We start from the raw sequence: 25,397 nt of genomic DNA, 5'->3' as shown, positions 1-25,397 counted from the left end.
TGGGAGGATGAGCAGAAGGATGCTGGATAGGAGCAGCCCCCTGACAGCTAGGATCTCTTTGTGGGTCAGGACAGCCAGCTGGAAAGCCAGCCCCAGTCCTGCTACAAAAGACCCTCATTCCCACCCTACAACAGCTGACCTGGATTCCCAGCCCTAAACCAAGCAGAGACCAAAGAGTCAGATCCTCTGGAGGGAATGTCAGCATGTAAGTACCTATCTTTACAATGTATTACTTATTGGTGGATGTAAGCTAGGAGCCCATGTCTTTCACTCACCCTTCACCTTGTACTGCTTCAAAATGGCATCTGCCAGCATGGGGCAGTCACAGTCTGTACCCCATTCCTCCTCCCACACCAGATTCAAATAGCAAAAGCATTTATTTGTACAACAATCAATAATTTATTGAGATAGTGCTTATAGGAAAAGAAATCTGGTTAGTTTTTGTAATTTACATGAGGTATAAATGCACATTGCAGGCCCAGGCAAGGCACAAACAATACTTGCTCCCCACTGAAGTGCAAATGCCTTGTAACATGCATGTAGCTGACCATCATTGCAGGGCCCTATCTGTTTTTCTCTTCACTTTCTCCCGGGGCGATATAGCAGAAACTAAGACTGAGAAATTACTTGGTTTTTGTTTGTTTGTTTTGCAAATTATAGGGAATAACCCCATGCCCATGTCCTCTCGTAGTGCTTGCAAGTCCCTTCCACTACAGCCATGCTTCTGGGGGGACCATCATGGGGAACAACTTCACAGCATATCTCATCAGTCTATCCTTTGTCTTTTTTGAATAAGACTAGTCCCCCACCTCAGTGTAATGTCATTGAAAGTCAGGACATAGCTCCAACCAACCCCCCACCCTAAGAGCATGAAAGCAGATACAGTAGACTGAAATCCAAAGGCACCCACCACAGTCCATACCTACCTACCATCTCTGAGGTTCCCACAAGAATGGGAAGAGTCTCAGGGAGGAACGGTCACACATATAGACTGAAAAAAGCTATCATGCCTTGTGTGATTATGAACAATAAATGATGTTTTTGATGTTTTGTTTGCTCCCACAGCCACAGCACCCTGCAACAGCAGAACAGTCAAGGACAGGGCTTCTCTGAACTGCTGACAGGATAGCCAACCTGAGGGGAAGAAAAAGGAAGAGTCAGGATGAGATGTTTACATGGCTGAGTCACAGAGTCAAACCAGGCTGTCTGAGAGGTGAAGCCTGCACATGAGGATCCAGAGGGAGGGAGATGATGCTTTCCCAGGAGATCATGTCAATGGCCAAGGGAAAGTGTGACTGTGGCCAGGATAGCATCACCAAGGTGAAGGAGACCATGGAAAAGGACGGAGATATAGAGGCAACTTGTAGATACTATCCTGAACCAGAATGCCCTCCTGTGAATCTTGGTACTTCTAGGCCAGAAAGCCCTGCAGTCCCGTAATTTGGGATCCAGACATGTTCTTCAGCCTGTGGACAATGATGGCTACTGGCACCAGCAGCAACTCCTAACCTCTGCATCCCAAAATCCCTGCAGGTCCCATTCACCTCTCAGGTCCTATCTCTGGGCACCGAGAACATTTGCACCTGGCACAGGCACCGATAGTGGGTGCTCAGCACCCACCGGCAGCCCCGCGGATCAGCTCCTCCCCCTCTCCCCTCAGCTGTTCAGTGGTGTGCAGGAGGCGCTGGGGAGGAGGGGGAGCAGGAAGAGGCAGGGAGGAGGTGGGGTAGGGGCAGGAAGAGGCGAGGTGGGGTGGGAGCTTGGTGGAGGGAGTGAAGTGAGGGCAGGGCCTGGGGTGGAGTGGGGGTCGAGCACCCCCGGGACCTCGGGAAGTCAGTGCCTTTGCCTGGGAGTCCAGCTCTTTTGAGCCCCGCAGAGCCCCTGAGAATTTTGAGCTGAGGCACTCAGCCCCAGAACCCGTGCAGATAAGAAGAGGCAGAGGCAAGGCCTATACTCACCTGTAACTGCTCCCCCTCTCCTCATTCTGTTGCACTTGGAATGTTCTTATTGCTGCATTCTAAGTTTTATGTGCACTGTTGCAGTAATTAAAGGTTTGTGTATAGACACGTACCCCTTTTCTTTTTAAAAGACTAGTTTTCTAAATGTATTTCCAAACAGACATTATTTTTCCATTGCTTTGCTTAACATTTTTGTATTTTTTATTGTTTCATATTAAAACCATTTACAATACATCCATTATGGGTCATCATTGCAGTTAGCACAGAGAATCCTTTAAATACAGCAAAAAATAATTCATAGGGTTTTACAAGAGCACGTAGGGAACAGTAAATTTCAACCACCCACATGCAATCCCTCAGTGCTCACAATGTCTCCATCCCAATGCACTCCACACAGAGGCTTACTTTTTCTGGTACGGTAGGCACTCAAAATGCAAACAGTAGGCCTCCCTGATAGCATTCCCACGGCTGTTTGTGCTCCTTGCTGGCTGTTTGAACCCCCGAGCAAGTCCCAGCGCCTCAGACTCCCACCCATCGGCAGGGCTTTCCGCCTTGCTTTCACAAATATTGGGCAAAACACAACATCCACCTGTAATACTGGAACATTTTTTTCTGCAGCTCCCAACCTATTCCACAAACAGTGCCATCTGCCTTTCACTGTGCAACTATAAAGCAATAATTAAAATGTTGCTTCTGTCCCAGCAGCTCGTGTATAGCTTCATTAGCTAGGGCACCAGGCCATACATTGGATCTCCCAGAACAACCAGACCAACTTCCACGCCAAGAATGCCCCAATGCTTCAGGTGTCTCCATGTCTCCATTTTATGTGAACAGTAGTGAGTTCTGAAAGGTTCTAGCATTGTGGACCATACCAAATGCTGCTGCATTTATGTCTGTAAACCTGCCATGGTGGTCCACCGGTCCTTGGAGTACTATGGACAAATATCTCTTTCTGTTTCCAAATCCTGTGCTCAACTGGGGTGAGGGCAGGCAAATGTTAGGCACATGGGTTCATTAATTACCCCCAAAACAGGTTGGGTACCCAATGTATGCAAACCCATCAATAATCTCCTGAGCATTACCCATCTGCATGAACTGGTTAGACAGCACCTTATCAGTGGCATAGCAGACCTGCATGAGAATGGCTCCAGCAGTTAATCTCCCCACACCAAATTGGTTGGCCTCATACCAGTAACATTCTGGGGGTGACTAGCCTCCATATGGCAATGGCCACCCTGTTTCTCCATGGATATGGGGCACCACACATTGGTACACTGCCGCTGCAGTTCCAGTGCCAGTTCTGCACAGATATAAAAAAAAGATAGCCCTCCCTGTCCTGAAGTTCTCTTGTCACTGAAGAGCTTGTCATCCCAGGTCTACAGAATGAGCCTCTCCCACCAATCCACGGTGGTTTCCTCGGCCCAGAAATGGTGCTGACCCCTGTGTAGGTGATCCAGGACCTGGTCTCCTCATTCCAACAGCTCAGATTCTCCCGTTATTCTGCGTCAACCTGCTGCCATCACTGCAGATTGTACTCCTGCTGCCAGAGTTGCTGCTACCATAAAATAGTCTTCTGCTCCTGCATCATCAGCTTGTTGGTGCAATGGGCAAAATCCAATGCTGAATTCATCCAGCTTTGAGTGCTGCAGTATAGCCTGAGGAAGCTCTGTATATTTGCTCTTGCTACCACAAAAGCAGGGAGCAGGAGCCTGTCTTCCCACAGTTCACAGCAAAAACAATCCCCACGTGCATGCTGCCCAGTGGTAAAGCAAAGGACCCTGGGATACCCCCAAGAATGCGACACCCTCAATTTGCAGCAATCTTCTACCATCTGTTCACTGTATGTGAACTGAAAATAGAACAGGCATTCTGTGTACATGCTATTGATATGACTTACGTAATGCAAATTATCTGATGCACATCAAAAAGCTTTGAATTAAACTCCCCAGTGTAGACACGCCCTAAGTGATTATGCTTTGTAAACAATGTGACATTGTCATCTACTAAACTTAGTTGGACTTTGAAACATAGTGTTTGGGTTTTGATGCATATGGAGAGCGTACATCTACCCTACAAGCTAGGGGTGGGAATCCCCGCTCACATGGATATACTTGTGCAAGGTCACATTGAGCTAGCATACTAAAAATAGTAGTGTAGCGATGGTAGCACAGCCAGCAGCAGCCTGGGCTAGCCATTCTGAGTGCAAACCCTCCTGAACCCCGTGGGTATGAACTTGGCTGTTAGCCCATGCCCCACTGCCCATGCTACCATGGCTATACGACTATCGTTAGTGTGCTAGCTCAATGAGAGCTAGTGCTAGTAGATCTTTGTGAGATGGGAGCAGAGGTAGCTATAGATAGATCTGTGTTTTTTCTTGGAACACAGAGATCCCCTACACAGTAATGTATCACTGAAGTAGTTCACAGAGAAATACATTAACAACGTGACTTCTAAAATGTCTTGGTGGATTATGTCCCTGGAACTTTAATGAGGCAGAACTAGGCTAGATCACAGCACAGCCAGCCTTTGGGAACTAGAAACCCAAAGTCCTTGATACCTCCAAGTTGGGGAACTAAACACAATTTTCATTAAGAAAAAAGTGTGAATCTTCACCACTTTCCATTGTAGAGATGGCCTTAAAAATGGAAACCAAAGCAAACCAATCACTGAACTTGAAAACTTATCACTTTTTTATTTCATGAGGTGGGACTGCCCTGAGAAGCCAGCCTCTCTGTATCTGGGGGCAATCCTAGAGCAATCTGTAATGTGGGTAACAGTACCATCTGTACATGAAGCTCCTTGTCAGGAGCTCTTCAAGTGGTGCTTCTCCTGTCTTCATCTCACCCTGTGGACCCACCTCACTCCAGGAACCACAGCATCCTCTTCATGACTCGGCCCTCCAGCCGGGTCACCATCTGTGTTTCCCCCTTCCAGGGTGACCCAAGGTCTTTCTATAGCATGCAAATGGTCCCAGGCAGTCTTCTCCAGTGCTGCCCTGCTTGTGCCATTTCTCCAGTGGCCAGTAAGGTGACCTGGGCCCTCCCCCTACTCTAGGTTCCAGTTCAGGGACCCTCAGCTCAGCAGTTTCTGTGCTCTACCCTCTCAGCCCTCACTGCTCCTTCTCTGGACTGCCTCCTACTCTTCCTGGTCCCCCCCCTTCTCTGAGAATACCAGCTCTAAACCAACTCCCTCTTCCCAGGGAGTGACTGCCCTTTCCCAGCATCCTCTGTCTGTTGCCAGCTATCTGGCTTTATACAGGTCCCACCTGTTCCTGCACAACTGAGCCTGCTTGCAATCAACTAGTTCCCTGCTCCCTGGCTCCTCCTCCTTTGGAGTTAATAGACCTATCTGGCCACCTTAACCCCTTTCAGTCCTGTGTGGGGTGGACACCCCATCACAGCAAGTCACTTGCCCTTTTGGGGCTCTATTATCCTGGGCCTTTCATATGTGCCCAAGATCTTGCACACCCTCTCTATTGGCCCATAATGCTGACTGGCAGAGGGGAGCAGATCTCTGTCCAGAAACGACGCATCATTCACATTCCCCATGCATGCTAGAGACATCAGGGAAGAACTGTGGGCACCATTCCCAAGGAAGGCTAGTGCCTATCACAATCAGTTTCCCCAGGGGATAACAATGCCTACCTCACTGGGCCAAAAATTGTCACAGTTATTTAATTTGTGTTTGTAAAGTGCTATGATCAGTAAACTCCGTTAGGATGGTCCCATCCCCCTTTAAGGGCTATGGACCCAATGGCTGCCAGAACCCCATTATAATTTGACAACTACCCCTTGAAAATCATTTTATGAACTTGAGCGCCTATGTATACCCCAGTGCAGATGTCCAGACACCACTTTTCCTGCAGCAGGAGACTTTTGGTGGTTCAGTGTTTCCGGCCACACTTTTCCTACCAAGCATTGGATGGAATCTCCAGCTGCACCCATCATATCAAAGAGATATGTAACAAGACCCATCCAGTACCAGTTACCCAACAGACATAGCAGTGCTGTGCTTATTGGATGGTCACAGACAGAGAGAACAGGTCCATGATTACTAGGTGCACAGTAATTGCTGCCAGTTGTCCAGACAAAAATGCTCGGCTCCATAGATACCACATGACCAATAATAGATATAACAGATCTCCATGGTCACACGGTGCTCAGAGACATGTAACGGTACTTATAGTTACCAGGTTTCCAAAGGTAGATTAATAGATTTTAAGGCCAGGAGAGAGCATTGGATCATTTAGTCCAGTGCTTTTTAAACTTTTCTTCTGGTGACCCAGTTGAAGAAAATTGTTGATGCCCATGAGCTGGGGATGAGGGGTTTGGGGTGTGGAAGGGACTCAGGGCTGGGGCAGAGGGTTGGGGTGCAGGAGAGGGTCAGGGCTCTGGACTGGGGGTGCAGGCTCTGGGGTGGGGCCAGGGATGAGGAGTTTGGGGTACAGGAAGAGACTCCAGGTTTGCAGAGCGGCTCAGGACTGTGGCAGGGGATTGGGGTGCGGGGTTGGGGTGCGGGCTTGCCTCCGGTGACTCCCAGTCAGTGGTGCAGTGTGGGTGCTTAGGCAGGCTTCCTGCGTGTCATGGCACCGTGGACCGCGCTGCGCCCAGCAGCAGGTCCGGCTCCTAGGAAGAGGCGCGCCAGCAGCTCCATGTGGCTCTTGCCCAGAGGCACCTCCCCCTCCCCTCAGCTCCCATTGGCTGGTGCTCAGGGCAGGGGCAGCTCACGGAGCCCCGTGGCCCCTCCACCTAGGAGCCAGACCTGCTGCTGGCTGCTTCCGGGGCGCAGTGTGGTGTCAGAACAGGTAGGGACTAGCCTGCCTTAGCCGGGCACCACCACTGATGGGACTTTTAATGGCCCGGTCGGTGGTGCTGACCAGAGCCGCCGTGACCCACTGCCTTACATTCCATGACGCAGTGCTGGGTCACGTCCCACAGTCTGAAAACCACTGATTTAGTCTGACCTTCTGTTGAGCAGAGGTCAGGGAATTTCATAATATTGAGCCCAATAGCTTGTGTTTGGCTAAAGCAGATCTTCCTAAAAGGCATCCAGTTTTGATCAGGACAATGGAACAGACGCCTAGGGAGGTTGTGGAAGCACCTTCACGGGAGGTTTTCAAAAGGAGGCTGGAGAGCCCTCTGCTTTGGATGGCTTCGATACAAGAAATCCTGCATCTTGGCAGGGGGTTAGAATAGATGACCCTGGTAGTCCCTTCTAATCATGGTCAGCGCATAATGGAGGCTGGGGGAGGCTAAGCCTCCCCAAACTTCGCACTGATGGGGGTGGGGGGAAGTGGTGGATTACCACATGGGCCCGTGGGGCCCGTATCCAGAGGCCCTGGCTGATTTGGGACCCCTGGAAAAATCTTCCTGTCCGCCTGCCCGCCATGGTCAGGGGCTGGAGGAGCTCTCGCTCCCTGCTGTAGCCACAGAGCTTTTCCAGTCTCTGGGCTGCAGCATGGGGATGTGGGAGGCGTAAAGGAGTGAGTGAGGTGCGGGGCCTCAGGGGAAGGGGCAGAGAGGGGGAAGAATGGGGGCAGAGCCATGGGAGGAAGGGGTGCAACAGGACCGGGGCTATGGGTGGAATGGGGGCAGGGCCTCAAGGGAAGGGGCAGAATGGGGTGGGGCCATGGGTGGGGCCGCAGATGGAAGGGGCCGAATGCGGGAGGGGCTCCAGCCTCGGAGCTCCGGCCAGGGCCAAGAGCTGTGCCTCAATCCCAGCCAGGGCTGAGAGCTCGACCCCAGCCGGGCCTGAGCTCTCAGTCCCCCTCCGTGTCCCCCACCAAGCTCTCAGCCCCCTCTTGCCCTGGCTGAGGTCATGGGTGCAGGGGCTGAGAACAGTGAGCAGGGGGCTAGCCTGCCCAAGGGGAAGCTTCACGCTCCATCCATGCGTCTAACCTTATGGTTCTACGATTCTATGATCTAAACATCCCAACAGATTAAGAATCTACCATATCACTTGTAGTTTCTTCCAGTGGTTAATAACCCTCACTGTTGACAAAATGTTGTGCCTTGTTTCTAATTTCAGTTTATCTGGCTTTAACTCCCAGCCACTGATTCTCTTTCTGCCTTCCTCCACTAGGTCGAAGAGCTATTTATTAACCAGGAATTTTTCTTCTGTGAGGGTACTTACACACCAGGATCAAGTTCCCTCTTGATTTTTTTACAAGCTAAACGTGCCAAGCTCCTTAAATCTCACTATAACATTTTTTCCAATTCTTGAATTATTTTTGTGGAAATCTCCTTCCTCTCTAATTTTTCAACATCCTTTTAAAAATGTGGACACCAGAATTGAGTGCAATATAGCAGCACTGGTCTCATCAAAGCCATGTACAAAGATAAAAACAACTCCCTACTCCTACTCCTACTCACTATTCCCTGGCTGTTTATACATCCCAGCATTGCATTCGCCCTCTGCCACAGTATCACACTGGGAGCTCTGGTTGAATTGTTTGTCCACTATGACCCATCAGACTTTCTCAGAGTCACTGCTTTCCAGGACACAACCCCCATGCTATAACCATGGCCTCCATTCTATGTATAATGGATCCCTGTGCTTACAGGCTGCCTGGAGTCAGGCAGGTACCACAGTCTCCATGGTTACCAGCTGACTGAATAATCTTTATTCAAAACTAAACATTAGTTCTTTCTCTCTCTACAGGAATATATTGCAATGGGACATTTGATCAATTTGTTTGCTGGCCTTATTCACTTCCAGGAAATGTGTCTGTTCCTTGTCCTTCATATTTACCCTGGATGGAAAACGGTAATGTGATTTCTCTTTTTTTAAAAGATTCATATCAGGAATCTTCATTGCAGGAGGGAGTTGTCCGCTCAGGCTCTACTGTCCTGGAATTGCCTGGGGGGTTGCTTGGGGCTATTCTACATCACCTCCTTCCTGGCTAGCCACCAAAGTCATCCCACTGCAACATGCTTCAAGCCCTGTGAGGATGAGTAGTGACCTTGCCTGCACCCTTCCCCACCCCTCTTTGTTGTGTTTCAGTCACTTTAAGGTCAAAAAGTCACTTTGGGGTATTGACTTTTAAGAAACACTTTAAGAACCCTCCTAACTCCTTTCCCCCTAAATGCTGTCATGATGCTGACCCTTCTCCCAGCAGTTTCCTTGACCCTCAGGGAATCCTGTGGGGGTAACTGAAGGCCAGGGTGTTCAATCTATGGCTCTAAATTGTGGCCCTCAAGGGCAGCTGTGGTGAGAAGAAGTGTTACAGGATTGCCAGCCTCATGAGGGCCTGGAGGCTGAGAGCTAGTCAGCCCTGTTCAATCAGCCCTGCCTGTGCCATAATTGCCTGCCTCCCCGCTTAAGGGGCAGGACTAGTTGTGGTCAGGTGACTGCCTGAAACACCTGTGTCTCATAAAAGGACTGAGGGAATTCAGCATCAGTGAGGAATAGGAGCAAGTTGGGTTCCCATGGAAGACCCTGGAGTAGAGGCTGGAGGGACTGCAGGGAATCAGCCTAGGTGTTAGTGCTGTAGCCCAGATGGGGGTTGAGACTTTGAGAAGGACTCCGGAGAAAGAGCCTGGAAGTCAGGGCTCTATGCCAGAGTAACTTAAAGATAACCCTGAAGGGTGTGGGAACTGGCACCAGAGGGTGAGCTAAAGAGGGCCTAAGGAGAGTAAAAGAATGTTTTGCTTGGACTTTTTTTTACCTCCAGAAGGTGACTGAACTCTCACAGTGACCCAGCTGAAGGGCTGAGGCACATGAATCCTTGGGAGTGTCAGAAAACCATAGTGATGGAAAACTGAGGCAGGGAGCACCTGCAGTGCCATGCTCAGCCACCATTGGGGCACTATGGGGCAGCCATGCCTTATGACAAGAACATTTTATTTGACTATGAACTGAAAATGTGCCTTGCAACTTTTAAACTGACCTGTTTGAACCAGCCCCATCAATAAAAGGTGGGGATATTGAGCACCAGCTACCTCCCACCACCTCTCCTGGAGCACCAGGAACATTCTGAGCCACAGCTGGTCCTCCCTACTGCAGCTGCTCAGCAACTGCCCCACTGACCATTTACTGCATTGCAGGGGTGAGAGGAGAGTAGCTCTAATGGTTCTATTTCCTGCTTCCAAGGAGGAGCAGGGCAGGAGCTCAACTTGCTCTGCCTGAGCCTAAGGGCCCCTAGCAAAGACTACTCCCCTTCCCCACACACTCCTGGGCAGCTGAAAAGGTGGGAGAGGAGGAGAAGCTGGGACATAACAGACAGTTACAGTTCCCTGCCCGCCTGCCCTGGCAAGAGCAGCCTGGGGCTGGTTCTAATTTGCTTCCATTGGCAAAGGATCACAGAGTAGGTCTATGCTGCAATTAGACACCCACAATTGGTCCTTGCTAGCTGACTTGGGCTTGCAGGGCTTGGGCTAAGGGACCCTTTAATTGTAGTGTAGATGTTCTGGCTTGAGCTGTACCCCAAGCCCTGGGACTCTCCCACCTCACAGGGTCCTAGAGACTGGGCTTCATCCTGAGCCTGAACGTCTACACTACAATTAAACAGCCCCTTAGTATGAGCCCCAGGAGCCCAAGTCAGTGTGATGAGCCAGCTGTGGGTTTTTAATTTCCGTGTAAATAGACCCATTGTGGCTTGGAATAGCTGGGGCACAGCACAATCCAACTACTCATTCTTCCAGCATCCGACATACCCCTCCCCACTCCCTCACCTATCCTTGCCCTTGCCCCTGCCCCTGCTCCAGGAGCTGAAGGGAATGAGGTACAAGAGTGAACTTTGCCAACTCTATGCCCACTGTAGATTCAGCTAGGCCAGGGGATACCCAAAAGCAGACTTGTGGGAAGTTTCTGGTTCTTCTGTGCTTCTTAGCCATCTGTAAGGAAACAGAGGAACTAGGCAGAGATCCACTCCACAGCAGTGACTGTGGGCCCATAAATTGTATTATTAATAACACTTGGCCCCCAAGCTGACAAAGTCGGACACCTCTGCTTTAAGGTGGTTCTTGACCTTTTAAGAGGATGCCTAGAGGGCTGCTCCATTCTCACCCTGCTTCTTTCATTGCTGCACTGGCCATCATGTTCAGGGAACATCTGTTTTTCAATATGGCCCAGCCTCAGTCTTTCCCCTGGGGATGGAGGGGCCTCCTAGCATGGATATATTTTCAAATGGCACAAGCTCCTCTGCAGGTGTATCTGGATCTTGCATAGCTCCCCACCACTGCCAACCCCAAGATCACAAGTCAGATGCCTAAAATCATGAGATTTTTGAAAAATCACGTTTTTGACTGCCTTCTGATTTCTTTCCTCATTGGGGGAAGCTGCCTGCCCCTGGTTTGTATGGGATCAGCTCACAATCAAAATTCAACCTTCAGCACACACACAAAGCTGCAGCTTCTATTCACAGCTCGAAGGGACTCCATAAATCCTTCCTTATTCCTGTGGTGTGTGTAGCAGCCACTCCATTGCCCCTTGTCACCCCCACTTGCTACACAGACTAGGCAGATGTCCCACTCCCATTCCGTAGCCATGCTCCCAAACAGTTTTTTGCCCCTACCTGTCCCCTAAATTAACTTCCCCACGTTTTTCCCTCCCTTTCCTATCAGATTCTCCTTCTCTGCTACATCACATCCCCTTGCACCTTCCTCAGCCGGGCCTTCTGCTCCCCATACTCCCATGTGCGGATGGAGCTACACCATTTCACACCAGCTGAGGATCTAGCCCCTACATTCTGTGATAGGGCACCATAAGCTGATGTGCCAGAGCATGACAGGATGGTTATTTAATTACTAAATCATCCTCTTTGCCCAGAGTTCTGGTGGTGGTATGAAATGTATTATCTGTATGTAATAGGAAGTGTTCAGATTAAGAATCTAAAGGATGAAGAAAGAATTATCTGAAATGTAATTTTATCTTTTTGATGTACTCACTATATTTGCTTTTTGAAAATACTGGGGAAATTATGGGAATTTCTTTTGATAATATATTCATAAACTAAGTTTCTATGATTTTCTCCCACATAGACATTACAAAGAATCATCAAAGTCCAAAGCAAAGATTTCTCTAATGGGGTTTCCCTAGCTTTGCTGAAAGGGTGAAATTTGTAAAGCACATGAAAAATTAAATATATGTCTTGACCTTTCAGACTGAAGCTCTGTTTACTTTCAGGAAGTGCAGGAAATGTATACAGAGTCTGCTTGGACCAGGGAATCTGGCAAACAGAAGAGAATTCAACAGATATTTGGCGCGATAATTCAGAGTGTTCTGAGAAGAATCACTTCACTCCACAAGTAAGTATGATGTTTTCTTTTATGCTTTAATACTTTAATCTTCTTAATCCTTTCTTGAATAATTGATCAGATGTTTCCATTGAATAGCTGCAGAAGAGAGCCAGACTTATTTAGGTTATGATATGGAAACCTTTCCTTGTATTTTGAACAGGGATTAGGGCTGGAAAAATCCTGAGTTCTTTGGCTTCAGCAAATTATCCCTAGGTCAGTTTTGGGATCACCACATTTACTGAATTCTAATATAATGAGAAAAAATGAAACTCATAGAGTAAATTACTCAGATTCAGAGAATCCCACATGCTAAAAGGAAACATACTGTATTGGGCAAAATTGCTGTGGAACTAATTAGAGTGAACATGGAACAAATTTCCCACTTCAATTCATTCTCTTCATCCCTGAACCTCACAGTCATTAGTGGGCAGCTGCATGCAAAGAAAAAATGGAAGCAAAATCACAAACAAACCCAGCCCTTGTTGGCACTGGACTTTTGATAAGACCCTTGCAAACACCCGGTTAGGGTTAGGCTATGCTAACTGTGAGGAGAGGCAGGGGAAAACCAAGACAAAAGGGATAATTTTAAATTTTTAGAACTTTATAAGGGAAAACCCCCCAAAAATTTCAGGAGTATAAATAATATATAACATTGCAAAGTACTTACTACTTATAATAATAATAAACTATATGTTACCAACACATTAACCTTTGCAAGTTTGTACATGGTACTCTTCTTTACTCTGTGCAGTTAATACCACATACATTGTCATTATCAAGAACAAAAGAGATTACTGAACAATAGACTGTGTCACTTCAGAGAAGAATCAACTTTTCCTCTCCTTGGCTGAAGTCCAGCTCCACTCTTGCTGTCCTGTTCTTTGGTCCTCTTCGGCTTGAAGTGCCTCTTAGATTCGACATTCCTGTGGTTGTGCCTCTTTTCACTGGGTTTATCCATAAGCAGGTTTCTTCACCAGTGGGCCCTCATTTGTGCATTTTGCACCTTTATTCCTTCACTGATGTTCAAAGTCATTCTCTCTGTTCACGTACTTTAGGTCCTTTGCAGGTGGGCTTCTCATTTACTGTTTTCAGGGTCTGTTTTCATCTGACACAGCTTTTGATCACTTCCCTTTTCAACCAATTATATTTCCTTGGTACTCTCTGTCCAGTATGTCTGTAGATTTTATTTCCCTCTATTTCCTTTCTCTAGTCGTGTCTGCTCACATACCCAGGTCTGTTTTTTTTCTGCTTCTCCTGACCTGAAATCTTTCCTATTTTCCTTCTTCCCCCCTTCTCACTTCCCAGTCCCCTGCTTTTATTCTTCTCTTCTCGTATTTTATCACCTGACCTCCACCCTCAGCACCAGTTCATCCCTAGCTCAGTATCTTGATTCTTCACTTTCTCTAACAGCTTTTTCCAACTGCCCCCTTTGGGTAGATTCTGAGCCCCCTCCCCAGCTCAAGCTGCCTTCTCACTGGTTGTTTCTCTATCCAGAAGAGCATTATATGCTGCTGCATCACAGCTGCAGGTGCTAGTGCCTGGGCCAGGATTACTACAAATCCTGTTAATAGCCGAGAGCAGTATTATCACAGTGCAGAGGGCTGCTGTACAGTGAGCATCATGGCTTGTGCAGTATGATCCCCAGGCTAGCCAAATGCAGTGCTTACTCGTAACTGCACCGAAAGCTGCCTGTACAATGATATTTTATTGTGCAAGCCAGTAACACTCATCAAGATGTCCTGAAAACATTTACTAATCAGCCACATGTCGTTTGTGCCCTTTGTACCCATTTAATATACACCTGAGTGCAGATCTTGTGGCCCATGCTGAGGACAGCGTACAGTTGCACACCTCTGTAACCGTGCCTTCTTGGGCCACAACTGAGAATGCCAAATTCAGGACGAATTGCTGAGAAATAGGGAAGATACCCCCCAAGACTAGTGGCTAATCCCCCATCGGATATACCAAACCAGCATCAAAAGTAAACTTCTGTTTCACCACACTGGCTAACAAGAAGTCATAAAGGCAGTTTCCTCAGGCATTCCAGTCCTTGTATTACCACCAAAAACACTAGACTTAAAGATGGGTGGTTCTTTAAAACCAGTCTCTTCAAATCAAAGGTTCTTCTGATCCCAAAGGACCAGCCACACTCCCAGGTCAATATATAACTTAGAACTTACCCAAAAATCATGCTGATGCCAATCTAAAATCTTAAGGTTTATTGAAAGGAAGGAAGGAAGGAAGGAAGGTAGGTGAGAGTTAAAATTGGTTAAAGGAATCAAATACATACAATAAATGCAAGGTTCTTGGTTCAGGCTTGTAGCAGTGATGGAATAAACTGCTGGTTTAAGTTAAGTCTCTGGCTGCTTCCAAATTATCATTGGAAGGTCCTCAGGCCATTGGTTAGAATGCTCCCATTAGTATAGTTCTTATTCCAGAGGTTTGAGCAGGAAAGAGGCAAAATGGAGGAGTTTCCAAGGCCTTTTATATCTTCTGCCATGTGGAGAAAAACACATTGTTTCAAACAAAGGCCTCAGCACAGCTAGTGGAAAATTATAGGTGACAAGATAGCGTTTGGAGTCACATGTGCAAGTCACATGGCCATTCATGAAGGTTTGGACACAGTAGAAGCCATTACCTATATCTCAAACAGCATGTTTGCAGGACAGTCCATTCAGTGTAGATGGGCGTCTCCCATGGTCCATTGTCAGTCAAGTATTTCTTGATGTGCCACTTAATTTGAATAGTTCCTCCAAGATGTGCTGGCTAACTATCTTGTGGGCATTACCCCAGGTGCAAACATTTGAAATCCACGTATAAAGCCAATATTCATAACTTTAAATACAAAAATGATAAATACGTACAGATAGCATAATCATAACCTGCAAATCATAACCTTATCATAAACATCTTACATGCCACATTTTGTACAAGATTTGTTGCAAATATACAACAGTGGTTGCAACAATGATCTATATGGTCATATTTTAATCAGATAATATCACAATCCCCACTGAGGAATTCTCTCCTCATACTAAGCACAGTGTGGTTCAGAGAACAGGTAACAGGGCGGAGGGTCAAGAAACCAAGGTTCTAATTCCAGCACAATTGCTGCCTTGCCGTGTGATGGTGAAGAAGTCACTTCATCTTTCTGTGCCTCTGTTTCCACTTCCATGCTTGGTTCATGATTTCCGATTGTAGATGGCACTCTAATCTGACAGAACCAGATTCATTTTTAGATATACCTGAAGCTAGACAGTGTCTGAGAGATACCAGCTGTGCACTGATTTTCCAAGGCCTCAAATGTGGGTAAGCGAGGAGGGTGTCAAACCTACTAGTACACCACCACAGATTTTCCAGTGTGGCCTTGGTAGATTTTTGCTTCCCAAAGGCTGCGTGAGGCCTCAGCAAATCAACTTGCTGCTCCTGAACCTGCTAAGGCTGCCACAGTGTGCGCTACGGTCTCCCACAGTATTCTTGCCAGCAAGTTACAGATGTATGGGCTGGATGAATGGACTATCAGGTGGATAGAAAGCTGGCTAGATCATTGGGCTCAATGGGTAGTGATCAATGGCTTGATGTCTAGTTGGCAGCTGATATAAGCAGACTGCCCCAGGGGTCAGTCCTGGGGCCGGTTTCATTCAACATCTTCATTAATGATCTGGATGATGGGATGGATTGAACCCTCAGCAAGTTTGCAGATGACTGGCTAAACTGCAGTTCTGCAGAAAAGGACCTGGGGATTACAGTGGATGAGAAGCTGGATATGGTCAACAGTGCGCCCTTGTTGCCAAGAAGGCTAATGGCATATTGGGCTGCATTAGTAGGAGCATTGCCAGCAGATCGGGGAAAGTGATTATTCCCCTCTATTCAGCACTGGTGAGGCCACATCTGCAGTATTGCATCCAGTTTTGGGCCCCCCACTTCAGAAAGGATGTGGACAAATTGGAGAGAGTCCAGTGGAAGGCAAAGAAAATGATCAGGAGGCTGGGGCAAATGACTTATGAGGAGAGGCTGAGGGAACTGGGCTTATTTAATCTGCAGAAGAGAAGAGTGAGGGGGGGGGGATTTGATAGCAGCCTTCAATTACGTGAAGGGGGGTTCCAAGAGTAGCTAGGCTGTTCTCAGTGGTGGCAGAGGACAGAACAAGGAGCAATGGTCTCAAGTTGCAGTGCGGGAGGTCTAGGTTGGATATTAGGAAAAACTATTTCACTAGGAGGGAGGTGAAGCACTGGAATGGGTTACCTAGGGAAGTGGGGGAATCTCCATCCTTAGAGGTTATTACGTCCCAGCCTGAAAAAGCCCTGGTTGGGATGATTTAATTGGGCTTTGAGCAGGGGGTTGGACTAGATGACCTCCTGAGATCTCTTCCAACCCTAATCTTCTGTGATTCTATGATTCTATGCTGTACCCTTGCTCTGCTCTTGGCAAGTGTTTGCTGGATCTCCCATGGGTACCTGTCTGCATTGCTTGCACTGGTTCTCTGTATCACAGGAAGATGCACTTGCTCTGATATACCTGTCCCCTGAGCCCTGTTTCTGCTCCTGTTCACCTTGGTTCATCTGTACCTGCTCCTTCTGTTTGTGCTGGACCTGCTTTTACCTGGGTGGGATGTCAATTGGTTGGGTCAGATTCATGGCTAGTATCTACCAACAGCGGATAAATCAACCATTTATCTTGTCTAATTCAGAGGTGGAAAACTCCTATGCCCATATTGTCAGCTCATTCTGTTCCTTGGTGCTGGATTTTGTACTGCTGCTGCTGTGTGTCAACATGGAGATGGACTTCTAAAGACAGCATGCTGGGAATCTCCAGCACCCACATTGCTCCCTGCTGGCTCTATTGTTCCATTATCTCTATCCTATTTTTCTCTCACAAAGTGGCAGATGTATTTTCTTCTGCATCATGGAAAAATACCAGAAAGCATATTATGGCAGACTCCACCACTATGCCCTCTCAAGGGTATGGCCACCAACTCGAGTTAGTTAGAAATAGCTATATGACAATGATGAAGGTGATAACATCCAAGCCAATGCACTTGAACCATCAGTGGAAACAGTGACATTGTTCAGAAGAAGATATGATTACCAGGCTGGACAATAAATCATTGCAATCCGTGTAGGGGTTTAGTGAGTAGTCCGTACAGTGGAGTTGTCCTCTGTCTATAGAATTTTTCAGTTTGTTTCCCGAAGAGAAGCTTTACTTGAGCTAGAAAAGTAAATACATTGTGCTGGATCAGCTAAGCAGCATTAGCTCCCTCCCACTTCCCCTTCCTGTGGCCAGGTAAGGGGAAACGTCCTCACATAGAAGTGGATGAGCTCTGTTTGGAAGTGGTGGCCGCATGGCTAGCCAGGAGCTGCAGAGAAGCTGAATGGAAAGAGGAACCCCCCAGGAACTATGTGCAGAGCCATGTGTGGAACAGGCTGTTGCTGCTGGATGTGACAGATGTGTGTGGGTCTGTGTGGGACTTATGGCGGAACAGCAAGGGCTGGGTGCAGAGTAGCCCCAATCGGAGACAACAACAGCCTATCTTGGAAAACCTCAAGCTTCTATTTACTTGAATAAAGACTGGACTGGAGAAGGCACCCTAACCGCTAGGCTTGAAGAATTCTGACTCTCAATTGGACTGTCCCAGGGACCCAAACATTTACCACTATTGCTCACTTTGGAGTGTAACCATTTAAGCCTCTGTACCTGAGGTATTTCCCCTTTCCTGCCAACCCTAATAAAATAGCCTTTCACTTACCATGTATCTGAGTGGTTACTGGGATCCACCAGGGCTAATGCCCACAACACCTGGCTGCCAAAGCACTGAACCACTTGCCTCTGAGTTGCAGTAGACCTGTAACACTACTGACACCTTAGGAGTTTGGTGTAATTAATTATTGAGTATCTCCAATAGTTACAAAATGCATCAGAAACAGGAACGAAAGAAATAAAATGTTAAATGAAAAGATAAAAGAAAAATTGGTGCACACTCATTCCAGCTCAGATGTCCTGTTCCATATCACTCAACGTGCTCACACATTAATTTCTCCTTTTTATTCATCCTTATTTTCATCTTGAGTTTAGAAACAAAACCTGTGTAAGTGGTGCTGAAAATGATTGCACATCATAGACCTGATTTTCAAAACTGCCCACCCAAAAATGCATGTTCAACTGTTCACCCATTTTGCACAAATGGTTATTGTGCTTCATGCAGAATTAGGTCATTTCAAATGAGTAATTAGAGCTGGTTGAAACTCAGAATTTCTGTTTCACCAGAAATTTCAACACTTCAAAATGTGTTTCATTCTGAATCAGAGCAAAACAAATATTTAGAATTGTTCTACAAAATGGAAATTCTGGAAAAAAAATTTGGAAAATTTCAAAATTTAGATTCAAAATGATTTTTTCCCCATTTTTAATTACTTTTATTATATTTGTGTTACCCTGCAATCATATTTCTAAGATTGAAAGAAGCTTGCTGCTGTAATTAGTACACTGAGTGCTTATCTTCTTTTCTTGTTCCAAATGTGAAACTGTTGCCTCACAACACAAACAGGAGACACCATGGGCTAGAAAATAAGATGTTTCAATTAGTCCTAAACAGCATCTATCCTTAATTATTTTAAAACTAAACTAAAACTAAAAGGAAAGGAAATAATATTTTGACTATTATGCCGTAACATGTCATATTAGGCACTACTACTGCTACTGACATGTCATAAAATAATGTAAAAATGAAAATACATTTTTAAAAGAAAATTTTGTTTGGAAATAAAATTTCAAAACTTTCTCAAATGAAATTTGCCATTTAAAAATTTACACAGGAATTGTCATTAAAATTCTTGTGATTTCATGAACAATTTTAGTTTAAACAGAATGGCATTTTCTGATAGAAAACTGTTTTGATGAAAAATTTCTTCCCAGCATTAGAAGTTATGAATTTATTTGGCTATCTTCATACCCTAGAGCCCAATTTGCATATGTAATCATGGTGGCTGTTGGCAGAAATTAGGCTCACAGCAGTGCATACACAATTTTCAAAATTAGACCCAATGTGCCTATTCCAAATATTAAATTATTTCAAATTTTAAAACCTGCTAATTATACCTGGCTTTCCATGATCTCACAGGGGTTACGGAGGAGGGTCATTTACAGATGGGGAAACTGAAGTTTGGAGCAGTTAAGTGACTTGCCCAAGGGACAAATAATAGAACCCTAACGTCTTAACTCCTAGGCTAGCGCCCTATCTGCTGGGCCAGGCTGACTCCCACACTTGTGTGACTTATTTATTTTTCTCTGTTATTCTTATGATTAGGAAGAAGAACACATGTTACTTTCCACACTACAGCTACTATACACGGTTGGATACTGCTTGTCTCTCACTTCCCTTGTATTAGCTCTACTCATACTTCTGCTCCTCAGGTTAGTGTCAACCAACATTACTAGAACATGTCTTGTATTCTGGAATTTAACAATTTATGGATTCTTTTTTCAAGTAACAGCTTATAATTCCATGTAACTATATACATTTACTATGCAAATATAATTCTTGAGCAATATCTGTTGATGGCTATAATATGAATACAATTATATTGTTCATAATGAAATTTATTCTAAAGAATTCATAAAAAGGGGCATTTCTTTTTGTACTTCCACAGAAAACTTCACTGCACTAGAAACTACATCCATATAAATTTATTTGCTTCGTTTATACTGCGAGCCACAGCAGTTCTTATAAAAGATACCATATTCCATAATACTTATTCAAAAAGACCAAATAATGAAACTGGATGGATTTCCTACTTCAGTTCTGAGGTAATTCTATTTTAGTTCATTGTTAATAGTATAATTTGTGCTGCAAAAGTTAAAGTTGCAAAACAGTTTCCCTTAGGAAAGCAGGTTTTAGATGCTAAGAGGTGAATTATGAAAATAGTGTTCGTGGAGAATAAGGGTAAAATTCTGGTTCAGAATTTATATTTATTTGATTTAGATATGATCATAAGAAAAATGAATAGTAAGCACACTGTGCTGGTTAATAGTGTTGATAGTTGTCATTTCCCAGCTGAATCTTCAGAGATATTTCCTACAGCTGCCATGCTGAGTACCTGATAGCAATTGGATACCTCTAGTAGTGCGTATTTCTTTTCGTGGAGATCATAGAAGATTAGGGTTGGAAGAGACCTCAGGAGGTCATCTAGTCCAACTCCCGACTCAAAGCAGGACCAACCCCAACTAAATCATCCCAGCCAGGGCTTTCTCAAGCCAGGCCTTAAAAACTTCGAAGGATGGAGATTCCACCACCTCTTTAGGCATCCCATTCCAGTGCTTCACCTCCCTCCTAGTGAAATAGTTTTTCCTAATATCCAAACTAGACCTCCCCCACTGCAACTTGAGATCATTGCTCCTTGTTCTGTCATCTGCCACCACTGAGAGCAGCCTAGCTCCATCCTCTTTGGAACCCCCCTTCGGGTAATTGAGGGCTGCTATCAAATCCCCCCCCGCACACACACACACTCACTTCTTTTCTGCAGACCAAATAAGCCTAGTTCTCTCAACCTCTCTTCGTAAGTCATGTGCCCCAGCTCTCTAACCATTTTTGTTGCCCTCCACTGGACTCTCTCCAGTTTGTTCACATCCTTTCTATAGTGGGGGGCCCAAAACTGGTTGCAATATTCCAGATATGGCCTCACCAGAGCTGAATAGAGGGGAATAATCACTTCCTTTGATCTGTTGGCAATGCTCCTACTAATGCAGCCCAATATGCCATTAGCCTTCCTGGCAACGAGGGCACACAATTGACTCATATCCAGCTTCTCGTCCACTGTAATCCACAGGTCCTTTTTTTGCAGAACTGCTGCTTAGCCAGTTGGTCCCCAGCCTGTACCAGTGCATGGGATTCTTCCTTCCTAAGTGCAGGACTCTACACTTGTTCTTGTTAAACCTCATCAGATTTCTTTTGGCCCAATCATCCAATTTGTCTAGGTCCCTCTGGACCCTATCCCTACCCTCCACATATCTACCTCTCCCCCCAGATTAGTGTCATCCATGAACTTGCTGAGGGTTCAATCCATCCCATCATCGGATCATTAATGAAGATCTTGAACAAAACTGGCCCTAGGACCGACCCCTGGGGCACTCCACTTGATATCAGCTGCCAACTAGACATTAAGTCTTTGATCACTACCTGTTGAGCCTGACGATCTAGCCAGCTTTCTATCCACCTTATAGTCCATTCATCCAATCCATACTTTTTTAACTTGCTGGCAAGAATACTGTGGGAGACCATATCAAAAGCTTTGCTAAAGTCAAGGTATATGACATCCACCGCTTTCCCCATATCCACAGAGCCAGTTATCTCATCATAGAAGGCAATCAGGTTGGTCAGGCATGACTTTCCCTTGGTGAATCCATGTTGACTGTTCCTGATCACCTTCCTCTCCTCCAAGTGGTTCAAAATGGATTTCTTGAGGATGTGCTCCATGATTTTCCTGGGGACTGAGGTGAGGCTGATCAGTCTGTAGTTCCCTGGATTCTCCTTCTTTCCCTTTTTAAAAATTGGCACTATATTTGCCTTTTTCCAATCGTCTGGGACCTCCCCCGATTGCCATGAGTTTTCAGAGATAATTGCCAGCAGCTCTGCAATCACATCAGACAGCTCCCTCAGCACCCTCGGATGCATTGCATCTAGCCCCACGGAGTTGTGCATGTCCAGCTTTTCTAAATAGTCCTTAACCTGTTCTTCACCACCGAGGGCTGCTCACCTCTTCCCCAAACTGTGCTGCCCAGTGCAGCAGTCCGAGAGCTGACCTTGTCTGTGAAGACTGAGGCCAAAAAAGCATTGAGTACTTAAGCTTTTTCCACATCATCTGTCACTAGGTTGCCTCCCCCATTCAGTAGGGTCTCACATTTTCCCTGACCTTCTTCTTGTTGCTAATATACCTGCAGAAACCTTTCATGTTACCCTTTACATCCCTTGCTAGCTGCAACTCCAATTGTGCTTTGGCCTTCCTGATTATACCCCTGCATTCTTGAGCAATATTTTTATACTCCTCCCGAGTCATCTGTCCAAGTTTCCACTTCTTGTAAGGTTCCTTTTTGTGTTTAAGCTCACTGAAGATTTCTCTGTTAAGCCAAGTTGGTCGCCTGCCATATTTACTATTCTTTCTGCACATAGGTATGGTTTGTTCCTGCACCCTCAATAAGGCTTCTTTAAAATACAGCCAGCTCTCCTGGACTCCTTTCCCCCTCATATTAGCCTTTCAGGGGATCCTGCCCATCAGTTCCCTGAAGGAGTCAAAGTCTGCTTTTCTCAAGTCCAGGATCTGTATTTTGCTGCTCTCCTTTCTTCCTTTTGTCAGGATCCTGAACTCAACCGTCTCATGGTCACTGCTGCCCAGGTTGCCACCCACCTCTACTTCTGGTACCAGTTCTTTCCTGTTTGTGAGCAGCAGGTCAAGAGTAGCACAGACCCTAGTTGGGTCCTCCAGCACTTGCACCAAGAAGTTGTCCCCAACACTCTCCAAAAACTTCCTGCATTTTCTGTGTACTGCTGTATTGCTCTCCCAGCAGATGTCAGGGTGACTGAAGTGCCCCATGAGAACCATGACCTGTGATCTGGAAACTTCTATTAGTTGTCTGAAAAAAGCCTTGTCCACCTCATCCTCCTGGTCTGGTGGTCTATAGCAGATGCCCACCATGACATCATCCTTGTTGCTCTCACCTCTAAATTTAACCCAAAGACTCTCAACAGGCTTTTCTCCAGTTTCATACTGGAGCTCTGAGCAATCGTACTGCTCTCTTACAGACAGTGCAACTCCTCCACCTTTTCTCCCCCTCCTGTCCTTCCTGAACAGTTTATACCCATCCATGACAGTGCTCCAGTCTTGTGAGTTACCCCACCAAGTCTCTGTTATTCCAATCACATCATAGTTCCTTGACTGTGCCAGGACTTTCAATTCTTCCTGCTTCTTTCCCAGGCTTCTTGAGTTCGTGTACAGGCACCTAAGATAACTAGCCCATTGCCCTGCTAGCTGATTGCCTTGAATCAGGAGGTCTCCTTGTGTTTCCTCCCAGTATCTCACTTCCCCACTTACCTCAGAGCTTAGGTCTCCATCTCCCGGCGAACCTAGTTTAAAGCCCTCCTCCCTAGTTAGCAAGTCTGCCTGTGAAGATGCTTTTCCCTCTCTTCATTAGGTGGATCCCATCTCTTCCTGGCAATCCTTCTTCCTGGAACAACAGCTCATGGTCAAAGAATCCAGAGCCCTCTCTCCGACACCATCTGCATAACCATGCATTTACCTCCAAAATTCGATGGTCCCTACCTGGGCCTTTTCCTTCAATAGGGAAGATGGACGAGAACTTGACATGCGCCTCAACTCCTTTATCCTTCTTCCCAGAGTCTTCAGTGACCCGCTCAAGGTCATTGGTGCCCACATGGAAAAGCAGGAAGGGGTAGCGGTCCAAGGGCTTGATCAGTCTCGGCAGACTGTCCGTCACATCCTGAGTTCTAGCTCCAGGAAAGCAGCACACTTCGAGTTTCCCAGTCTAAGTGGCAGATGGAGGACCTTTAGGTGAGAGTTCCTGACCACCACCACCCATCTCCTCCTCTTGAGAGTGGTGGTTGTTGAACTCCTATCCCTAGGACAATGCATCCCATGCCTTCTGGTCAATGGGGTCTCCTTCCAAGCCCTTCCCTCAGATGACTCTCCCAAACTGTTTTCCTCCATAGTACCTGTGCAAAGAGCCTGAAAATGAATAGGTCCCCTCCCTACAATCTACTCAGCTCATGCATGAGCTCCTTAATCAGATAATATGGCTGTTCCTTGTATGGACTTCTCCTGGTGTTCCCCCTACCTTGGTATTAGGGTCCATCAATAAGTTTCAAAGAACGTACTTAGGAATCATCCTAAAAGAATAAACCCTTTCAAAGGTTGCACTAGAAATGGCTGAGCTGATGCTAACTAATGCTAGAGCAGTGGAAAGAGATTTCCCTACATTTCTTCATAGACAAGGACAGAGAGATCCAGTCCCTCCCCAAGCTTCCTGTTAGTTGTGCGGCGTCTTCTTCTAAGAAATCATGATGTATGTGTGAATCCCCACAGCATGCCTGGCCCACATGAGGCACTTGGTTGTTTTTTTGGAATCACACACCACACACACGCACACACACACCGTTTTTAGCATGTTGGAGACAAATATATATTCTGATTAGCTGGTTTTGGCTGTAGATGACATCAGAGGTTTGATCTATTCCCAATGGCACACAGCTGGGACCTCATCATGGAAGTGCAGCAACCCAATTAAAGCTGCAGAAGGGTGTCTGACTGAACCAAATATTTATTAAAACTGTTAATTTTTAAAGGATATAAAATATGACATAAGAGCAACAGTTCTTTTCAGAGATTTTACAGTACTACAATGTGTAATTAATTACTATTATTAAATACTTCCTGATGTCTTATTTCTGCAGATTTTAACCATTTGCAGGACTTCCCAGTTTTTCTTGCATTACTTTGTTGGTGCAAATTATTTTTGGCTTTTAGTTGAAGGACTATATCTCCACACGTTATTGGTGACTGCTGTGCTCTCTGAAAGGCTACTGCTGAAAAGATATATTGTGATAGGATGGGGTAAGTAAACAGTTTCAAATAAGTTATTTGTCTTATTTTATATCAGAAAATAAATGATAGGTAAACAAAGTTTTGATACTTTGTGAAAGAAAGAGAAAAGCTGATTATTTGAACTCCCTGAAATTTGTCAACTTCCCTATGCTAATAAGGTGTCCAGAACTGATCATGTGATCATAATGTACTTTGTAACAACATAATATGTAATGTCCAGCAGGTGTCTGCACACACTGGCAATTAGTAAATTCCCTGGTAACATCTGGGGACTGGAGGAAAGCATCCTGTGAACGTGGGGCATGGAGGGATAGCCAGGGAAATTACTGAGACTGGACAGAGGGGCTGGCTTCAGGCTGGGAAGGGGCATCTCAGTATTTCTTATTGCTGTTCCGATGGAACTTCCTTGGCACCTGGTGCCCAGTTTGTCCCCACCCCTGGCAGCTGGCACCCTCTGCACCAATGTCCTCCTGCTCCCGCCCAGGTGCCAGTGCATTGTCCCATCCCCTGCACCCAGGCCCGCCGAGAGCAATTCCCGGCCACAGGTCCAGGGCTGTCGGGGGGGCGGGGGCAGGGCCCGGAGTACGACGCTG

The 25,397-nt window shown here is 46.1% G+C and overlaps 1 protein-coding gene across 1 annotated transcript in view; it reads left to right on the top strand.

Annotated features, from left to right (window-relative positions):
* GLP2R (glucagon like peptide 2 receptor) overlaps positions 1-25,397 on the top strand; it is a 119,320-nt gene that overhangs the window by 12,152 nt on the left and 81,771 nt on the right. Inside the window, exons 3-7 of the mRNA XM_074970804.1 lie at positions 8,619-8,723; positions 12,084-12,205; positions 19,500-19,606; positions 19,843-19,999; positions 24,654-24,813. Coding sequence (XP_074826905.1) covers positions 8,619-8,723; positions 12,084-12,205; positions 19,500-19,606; positions 19,843-19,999; positions 24,654-24,813 — 651 coding nt within the window. The remainder of the gene's footprint in view (positions 1-8,618; positions 8,724-12,083; positions 12,206-19,499; positions 19,607-19,842; positions 20,000-24,653; positions 24,814-25,397) is intronic.

Source organism: Natator depressus, chromosome 14 (genome assembly GCF_965152275.1).
Source record: "Natator depressus isolate rNatDep1 chromosome 14, rNatDep2.hap1, whole genome shotgun sequence".
NCBI lineage: Eukaryota > Metazoa > Chordata > Testudines > Cheloniidae > Natator > Natator depressus.
This window is presented reverse-complemented; position numbering and strand designations above follow the sequence as displayed.